The sequence below is a fragment of the Telopea speciosissima genome, chromosome 7 (assembly GCF_018873765.1).
Source record: "Telopea speciosissima isolate NSW1024214 ecotype Mountain lineage chromosome 7, Tspe_v1, whole genome shotgun sequence".
Taxonomy (NCBI): domain Eukaryota; kingdom Viridiplantae; phylum Streptophyta; class Magnoliopsida; order Proteales; family Proteaceae; genus Telopea; species Telopea speciosissima.
In genome coordinates, this window is record NC_057922.1 from 33,170,422 (window position 1) to 33,179,936 (window position 9,515).

General features: G+C 40.8%; 1 protein-coding gene and 1 pseudogene across 1 annotated transcript; both read left to right on the plus strand.

Annotated features, from left to right (window-relative positions):
- Nucleotides 1–1,747: 1,747 nt before the first annotated feature.
- LOC122668859 lies at nucleotides 1,748–3,368 on the plus strand. Its single transcript, XM_043865413.1, has 2 exons — nucleotides 1,748–2,446; nucleotides 2,828–3,368. The coding sequence occupies exons 1-2, from the start codon at nucleotides 1,952–1,954 to the stop codon at nucleotides 2,888–2,890; spliced, it is 558 nt and encodes a 185-aa protein (XP_043721348.1). The 5' UTR covers nucleotides 1,748–1,951; the 3' UTR covers nucleotides 2,891–3,368.
- Nucleotides 3,369–6,174: 2,806 nt separating this feature from the next.
- Nucleotides 6,175–9,515, plus strand: LOC122668473 (annotated as a pseudogene).

Here is a 9,515-nt window from a genome sequence, read left to right on the forward strand (position 1 = left end):
GAAAATTTTCGTTGTGACGAGAAAACCACAAGGCAATTCTGAGAGGAATCCACTAAAATCAAAAGAAGATTATAATGTTTCTCTTCGCAAAAATTTTCTGCCTAAAACTTGAGATTTACAATAAGAATGGGAGAAGAACGATAACACTTGAAGAAATACAAAGTTACCTTAAAAGCATCAATAAGATGACATTATTCTACTTGTAAAAGTTTTAAATATACCTTCTAAATAGCTTGAAAAACAATCTGAAAAAACAAGCAACGGTTTTGATTACCCAACTTGATCAAACACGATCACATTTTCTTCTTCAACAAACATGTCTTTTCCTCTCCCCAAAACCTCTCCTTTCTCTTCTTGAGAACGCTACTACACATTCTTTCAAAAACACAAAAACAAAAAAATTCGTTCTTTATAATTCACTGAAAAAAAAAGCAGTCTTGCCAATTCATAAGACACTTGACTACACATGAGGTAGTAGACCCTATATGGCTCAACACCCAACTATACTCATGCTATAAGAATCAAGTAAAATGCACCAAACACACATATGCAACACACACACAAAGGAGACATTTATCATTTTCAAGCGCAAATGTTGGAGGTGGGGTATCACCATATGAAACAATATGACAAGACAAAGCTATAATTATAATCAAGCACCCACCCACCCTCCCTTCTCTCTCACATGCTTCTTATTCCATTTTCTCTCTAGTTACTTCAGTCATACATTGTTCCCTTTCTTCTTCATTGGATCCACTCTCCTAACAAATCTCCTTCTTTCCTTTAAACTCCCCCCAACAAAACAAAAAAAAAAAAACTCTCTTAAACCAACCAAACCATCCCACCTCTCCAAACCCCTAAAGTCCCCACCCCCTATGGTTTGAGGTATTGGTATCGAATCGCCAGACACGGCCGATACTGTATAGTTTTGAAGGTGATCGATACTATATTGATGAAACGGTATGGACAAGGGGTAAAATAGTCAAAAAAAAAAAACCCCATTTTTAAGGAACCCTAGGAGTAAACTTGTTCGATATGGCTAATCCATGCCGATACCATATCGGTATCTTATCGATTTTAAAGATGACCAATACCTGATCCGATACTGTGCACTAAAACCATGCCACCCCCATCCTGAATATTTATCCCTACGGGTCCTACAATTCCTCTCATAAGGGGGCAGAAATGATCACCTTACCCCACGTTGGGCTCCTCTGTAGCACGACACAATGTGTAGCACACATCCAACGGCCCTGTGTGCTTGAGCACGCAACCCAACACCCTGCCTGTGTGTTGAGCTACGTGCCCGAACACACAGAACCATCAGATGGTGCGTTACATATTATGTCACAGCTACAAAGGACCCGAATCTACCTTATCCCCTACCCGAACACGCTGCCCGGGTGGGGTACATCCCCTCTTAACCCCCCCCCCCCCCCTCAAAAAAAATCCAATAGAAAAAAAAATGCTTTAAGTCCATTCACGTGATGATTTTTCATTTTTCACCATGTCGCTTGCAAGTTGCAACTAGCATCACGTCCACTCATCAAAATATATTGCGATAAATTGCTGATATTTTTACGAATCAAATCGTCACTCAAATCAGTAGATGAACTGGATCACCGGATCACGATCATGTCAGGTCCCACCCACGCTTCAATTATTGTTAATTTTCATTCCATCACCATCACCCCCTCTCGCTCTTTCTCTCTCTCTCTCTCTTCTATTCTCTTCTCTTAATCCCTCTGTATTCTTGCTGGCAACCTCTGTCTTCAACCCCATAATATTTTCTGTTTTTTTCTTCATTGTTCAAACGTTGCTGTAACTCTTCCCTCTAATCTCTTACTACCCACCAAGAACAGAGATAGACAGAGAAAAGTTTAGTGGGAGCAACAAATTAAGGAGCTTGAAATCTAAATTCAATCTTTTCTCCTTTCTTTCTGAGAACAAGATGAAGAGGGTAGCTTCATCTTGTTCAATTTTGATCTTCTGCTTAGCCCTTATCGTTGCAATCTCAGCTTCTTCAGCAGAATCACCCTCTTCGATATACGATGTTTTGAGGTCGCATGGGCTTCCAATCGGTTTGCTCCCAAAAGGGGTGACAGAATTCAGCTTTGACGAAAGGGGCAGGTTCGAAGTTCATCTTGAACAAGCCTGCAATGCCAAGTTTGAGAATGAGGTGCATTACGAGCGCAACGTTTCTGGGTTTCTTAGCTATGGCCAGATCGGGGCTTTGTCTGGTATATCGGCTCAAGAGCTGTTCCTTTGGTTTCCTGTAAAGGGTATTCGTGTTGACATCCCAAGCTCCGGTCTTATTTACTTTGATGTTGGTGTCATTTACAAGCAATTTTCTCTTTCTTTGTTTGAGACACCACCGAACTGCAAGGCCGTTGACTCTGATCTTCTCCTTTCAGAGAGCCGAGCCATTGTTTCAACGGTTTCTAAGGTTTAATTCATCTTTTCCACTTTCACTTCCTTCTTATTTGTGCTTGATCTTTGGCCTTTCTTCAATTTCTATTTTTATATTTCGAAATTTGATGAATAAACTTGTGTCATGGTTTACTTACTTCCATTGTGATTGTATGTCAATAAATATTTTGCAGTTTCTTTTATTTATTAGAGCCTATTCTGCAAATCTTGTATTGTATATTTACTTCTTATGGTATTTTCCTTTTGGGATTCTGGTGTGGTTAATTCTTGTTGGTTCTTTTGATATGAGCACACATGCTTACCTGCTTGATATGATTCCTGGGTGGTGATTTATCTGATTAATTTCGCTGGTGATTGAATCTATGAAGCTGATACATACCCTTCTTCTTGATTGCAGAGTCAATCCGGGAAGCTCCGGTATAAACTTGATCAGGGAGATGTTAAAATTGCAGTTCTGTAAATGTGCAGGCGAGGATAAGTCAAGATTCATTATAGCTCAATCAACCTGTTCTGGGGGCTCCTTTACCTTGGGAGACTGTCTCAGAGAGTCTGGTTTCGTTAGTTCTTATGCTTCAATGGTGTGTGCTTGCTTGCAGTATAGTACAGACTAGTTGGGCCCGCTCCTTCTGTCCTGCAGGGGAGGAAAGGAAAATTTTGACCATGAGGAGAGGATTATTGGTGCACGGAGTCGCTACATAGGAATAATGAAGGCGAGATGGGGGCTTGTCGGGTCGAGGTGGTTTCAGATGATAAATATGTTGAAGGCTATTTTACTCAGTTGTGATCTTATTGTTGTTATTTGTAAGATAGAAATTGGTGCTGGATCAAGTCTCTGTAAATGCAGGTATCTGTTTGTATTGTCAATGCAAGTCTTAGATTGAGGTAAGAAGTGCATATCCTTTTAGATACAATGAAGTATATTTTTCATTCTTTGCTTTGATTCCTTTATATTGCCACCAGTCCGGTATCATGGCCAAGGTTGCTGCTGCTGCTACTATGTCGTTCAATTCCATGACATTTTCTCCATGTCCATCTTGTTCGTTTGCTTCGTCTGCTTGAACTTTGAATTGGATTTTAGTTTCAATTTCATTTTGAGGAATGAACTCAGGGCAGTTCTATGCTGATTATTGAGGAAGAGGAAGAAAGTGAGATGGTTTTGTCTCGAAATTGATATTTGCTCTAATATTTCGATCTGTATAACCATTTTCAATCCCCACTGACCAATTCTTCAAGGGGACTGGTTGGTTTCATTTGAGTACCAACATAGACAAGCATTGTTATGGTCGTGGAACACTTTGAGGGCAATGGAAGTTTCTATGGGGTAAACTGTGGTGAACAGCGCAAAGTGTTACTGTGAAGGGATGGTTGATCTATTAGTGTGTTATTTAAAGATGTTATATGTGTGTCTTGAATTCTTGCACACCCGTTTTGAAGTTACCCCTGCTCCGACATTATTTGGTGGCAACCAGAAAGAGAAATTTTGTGAGCTCTGTGATGGTGCCTTTGGGTGTTCTTGAGAGATCTTCATTGCATTTTCCTTCTATTACATAGTGATTCATCTCCAGCTTCATTCGTGGATGTAGCATATCAAATTGGTGTGTGAACAACGTTAAATCTCGGTGTCATCTTTGCTTAAATTTGTTTTGTTTCTTCGCGTTTCTTCGTGATCGTATTAACAAAAGATGAATTTGTTATTAACCCAGTAGCTTGAATTCATGGTGTTTGGGGTTCTGGGTTTTCAATTTAAATGTTAGAGCTTCATGTCAAGTGCTGAGTTTCAAAGTCAACCGGAATGTAGGATATCTTGCTCAGCTATTATGTTTATATTATCCGAAATGGTACTCAAAAAGGACCACTGTAGCAGAGTGGTTTGTTTGTTACGAATTCTTTAATAATGTGTTCATGTCAGAATATGTGTGTGTCTGTATTTTAGTGGATGTACACTTCATGATAGGTATGGTATGATCCCTATTTCTCTGCAGTCTGACCTATTTATTCACAGTCCTAGTACAGATACTTATGAATTCTGGTATGATATGAAGATGGTTATTTTTCTGAATGTCTTTCTGGTGTCGAATTCATCAAGGACAAGTTCAAAGTTGTGGCTTTATGCTGAGGACTCTTCTTCAAATACAAATTTGGCTATTTGGCCGTAATTTGCCTCATGAATACATCCATCTCCATGGTTTTAGTGCATGGTATCGGATCGGGGATCGGTCACCTTCAAAACCAATACGATACCGATATGGAGTAGCACGGATTGGCCTATATAGGACAAGTTTGCCCCTGGTTTTTCTTAAAGATCAGGTTTTTTGACTGATATAGCCCAGGTCCATACTGTTCACTGATACGGTATCGGGAGTGGTGTCCATTTCATCTCAGTGAGAATATCTTGTTTGAATGAGATGGCTTTCTACTATGCTGTTTGTTGTTCAAATGCAACTTGTTCAACAGTATGGGCAGAACATCATATCAGTTTTGATACTTTCCAGACCATCTCAAGATCTGGTGAATAGTCCTGAGTCTTGACAGTCTATACTTTTGTAGGAGTGAGAGGATTACAGCAGGATTGGTTTGAACTGTGTTCAGTCCACCACCACCAATTAAAAAGAAAGTTGTGGTCTATCTTTAGGTACTTATTAGTTATGAAAGTTGTTCTTCAATGCTTCTGGAGTTTCAGCTGCAACTAAATGATGTAAAGTATAAACAGAAGTTCAAAGGAAGCTGAGTTCAAGATGCCAGAATCTTGTAATGCAGAAGAAGAGTAATCTTCACAAGGGAAATTTAGTTCTTCTTGCTAAAAGCTTTAAAAGTTGCTTAATAAGTGCCCATGTTTGGAATCAGAAATTAGTGCTCCAGAATCTTGTTGGCTCCTGATTGGTTTCAGTTTGTGTACTTTCCAGAAAAGCTTGGAAGAGTGGATGGTGTTGTGTTTCATTATAAGCCTGGAGGGAGGCCTCTTCACATTGGATCCTAGTGGATGGTTGGATTCCATTGAAGCATTTCTTGACCAGTGCCTTTTTTAACTTATATGCTGGATGTAGGCCCCCCCCAACAGGCCCCAATTCTTAAAGTTGCCCATGAGCACCTTTAACTGTTTACTTCTGACAAAAGGTACTACTTGTTTGTGTTTTTGGTGGCATTGTTTCACACCTAAGGGCCAGTTTGTTAGTGAGAGTATCTTTTTCTACTTCAGCTCCAGAGTCAACCGTGTTAGCGTTGTATGGTCCCATACTTTACTTTTGTAATGGACCCCGTGGTTTAAGGTATAGGTCACGGATCGGCCGTATCGGTCAATCCGGATTTGTATTGTCACAGGACACAGGTTGATCCCGATACCAGGTCGATCCCGGTAGAATGTTATGCATTGGGGATAAAACTGTTAAATATTTGATTTTTAAGGAAAATCAAAAGCAAAACCGTTTGATTTTCAGACCAATCTGTATCGGTATCATATCGATTTCCTAAGTAACCGATCCCGATATTTTATTGTGAACTTAAATCATGATTGGACCTACTGTAGTAGTGAGAAAAGGAGTACGTTATCCATGAGGAGATAAACTCTAAAGGCTGCAAATGGCAAAAGCGATTCCAAACGGCCCATAGGAGTCTTTTTCATACTGCCCATGCTCTGGTATCTATTGCGGATTAGCACTGACCATGGCCCAGGCCAGGCCCGGCCCTTAAGATTATCTCTCTTTCTCTCACACACACACATACACACACACATAGAATAATTGGGCGATGGGGATGAATAAGAGCGGGACTCGTTATGAAGTAGGTTCCTCTCCCCGGTAACTAACCCCCCTTGATGAACCATAATTATAATAAACCAATCATCAAGTGACACGTTGCGAATCAGGAGAATGATCGAGTCAACCACTCAACCCGGGCTGAACCACGTGAGTCATAGACAAACCAAATTGTGCCGTATTCGGTGCTCAAGATTGGATGTCAGGCGTAAAACCCAAATAGACCATTCCTAAGAACAACTACCAAGTCGACCAGGAAACTAAGGTCAGGAATCAGCCTAGTCCACTCGGATACAACCCCAAAGCTTGGGCAGTAAGTAAATAAACTCATATGGTTAGTTAACCTGACCATAATATGAGTTAGCCAAGGTGGCATTTTCCTTATGACTCCCAACCCAATAGGTGTCTCGTCTTGAAGATGACACCTACGCATACGTGAGACACTACTTATCATCTCCAATCAAGTACCCCATACCGATCTACTATCTCAACCCTATAAATAGCAACACCTATCCCAAGTAAAAGGGTTCTCTCACTTCCTACTCTTTGGATTTGAACATTTTATCTGTTGCAGAGATTTGACTTAGGCATCGGAGTGTACTAACCGGTTCAGGTCGGCACTCTTTTGTCTTGTGTTGTTTACTTGTGTAGTACAGTTCAGCCAGGTAGACATCAGCTCGGATTTCACCGCAACAGATTGGCGCCGTCTGTGGGAAGCTCTACATAAAAGCCAACAGTTATGGTTACCAACTAGACGAACGACTCCCAACAAGGAAATAGCCGTGTTACAAGAAATTCTCGTCGTGGAGGGAGTCGAGTGGATGGTGGTCCAACCACACGTCAGGCGACCCGAGCTTTACTCCTCCCATCGGGTCCGGCTACACAGATGCAACAACCCACTGAAACACAACTCGAGGAAAATCTTCCACCTCCACCTCTACTACCAATCCCAAACGTCCAAGGAGGAGGACCAGGACCCTGACCTGCTATTTCCTGGAGTACAATATCTTGACCCAAACACCATCCACGGGGTGTGGTTCCTAGACCCTAAAAGTGGTCCCCACATCCCATGGACTGTGTGAGATGAGGTGGGGTGGTTAACCAAAGGGGAGGGGATCCGGAATAGCTACAAATTAGCCAAGGAAAAAGTCAATGTGGATGGATTTTGTCAAGACAATATTTAGTAGGCAATGGTTAAGTTCTACTGTTACTACATGTTGGTTGCCGTTCAAAACTTGGAAACAACCTCTCTTGCGAAGCAAGGGTTAATGCTATTGTCAAACAGTTATTACTTATGAGTCCTTCAACCACAAAATCAATTTCTCAAACTGTTTTTTTTCTTACTTAGGTGGTGTTTTCCTTACTCCTCACTACCACGCAGTACCTTTACATAAAAGCTGTTTTTTGTTTTTCAAAAACCATATCTTTTGGGTTCCATTTGGTTGCAAGAGAAATTCAAGAAAAGGGAAGTGAAATTTCCTTTTTAGGTTTTCACAATTTCACCTCGCTCTAATTTCCCTTGCAACCAAACAAAACTTTGATAATCACATCTAAAAGAAAGGCAATTGTTTCCTAGTCCGTAACGAAGGGAGGGTTCCCTTGATGATCCTAAATATTTTCACGAGCCAAATGGGGAACAAATTTTATGAACAAAGTAGACCTAAGTGCCCTTCACCTATATATTATGTTACAATCCAAACAAAGTTGACCAAGTGATAAAACAAAGCTTTGAAAATCAAAACGACTACAGGAGAGTGCATGTCAATACACGGACAATTGAAAATACATAGGTGCATAGACATGCCTTGACTGTATTTGACTGAATTTGGATTTGAAACTTAGACTCAAGGTCAACTATGCATCGACCAGTCTATTCAATGATTGGAATTGCCATATCATTCTTCCATGTGCTAGAACTAGGTGGATCTTCAAGGGAGATTTCCATTGTCGAGGACATGATATGGCATTTTGTCCCCTAGAAGAATAGTTGTAAGGCTTTAATTAGAAGAGAAAAAAGTTGTACATTGATACCAATAATTCATTTTAGGGAAAATATCATCCCCTCCTCTCTAAGTTAGTACCCAAGTTTTAAAAAATATCTACCCTCTCCCTTACTTTATAAAGATTATATCAACCGTACCTGAATGTTAAAAAACGTCATTAAGTGACAACGTGGCATGTCCAATTTTTTTAAAACCCCAAATTACCCTTAATAAAGTTTAATTCCAAGTTTGCCCTCTTCAATCCCAAAACCCCTTTTTCGTTTCTTCAGCTTTTTCTTATTCTTCTTCCTCACCGCCCCTGCAACATCTTCTTTCCTCTTCTTCCTCTCTGCGTTTCTTCCTCTTCTTCTTCTTTTGCCAGCACCACCATCATAGCCACCACTGTTTCCGCCGCCGTTCTTCTTCCACCGCCAGCACCACCGCTGCTGTTAATATTTCTAGGATCAAGAGACCTGCACCTGAATGCCCCACGAGCCCACCTGGTCATCAGTCTTCTAGCAATAATGCAATTAGATCTTTTAATTGGCCACAATAGCAAGGATAAGTTCGTTGATTTTGGGGGTTCGTTCCAATTCTTAATAAATCGTCTCCATTTCGTCTTATTTTGATTTCTATCCTTAGAAATTTTGGGTCTTTTCAGGTGAATATCGTCTCGATCTCACCGTTAGTTATGGAGCGGTGCCAGTAATTGTTCCTAGGGTCGCCGGAGTTCATACCTACTGGACATCATTGAGCCAATTCCTGGGGTTCTTGAGAAGGTTTTCAAGCGATTTGATGCTAATGGTGACGGCAAGATCTCTTCCACTGAACTTGGCAATGTTCTCAATGCCCTTGGCCCTAAGACTTCACCAGAAGGGATCAAACGGATGATGGCCGAGATTGATACTGGTGGTGATGGCTTCATCGATCTCCAAGAGTTCGTTGATTTTCACTGCGGAGGTAAGAACGGAGAGGTGAGCACCGCCGGTGGAATGAAGGAATTGAAAGATGCTTTTAATATTTACGATCGGGACAAGAACGGATTGATATCGGTTACAGAGCTTCACAAGGTGTTGAAGAATTTGGGGGAGAAGTGATCCCTCCAGGACTGCTCCAAGATGATTAGCTCCGTTGATGCCGATGGTGATGGCAACGTTAACTTTGAGGATTTCAAGAAGATGATGACTAACGGCAGAGCTTCCGCTCATTAGAACTGAATCTGTGAATCCTGACTTCTCCTTAGCTACTTCAACAATGGAACGAAGATATGAATCGACACCATAGATGCTTAATTCTACTTTAGTTTGTTCTAATGTGAATACACCTCCGATTGTAAGGTTTCTATTTCTGT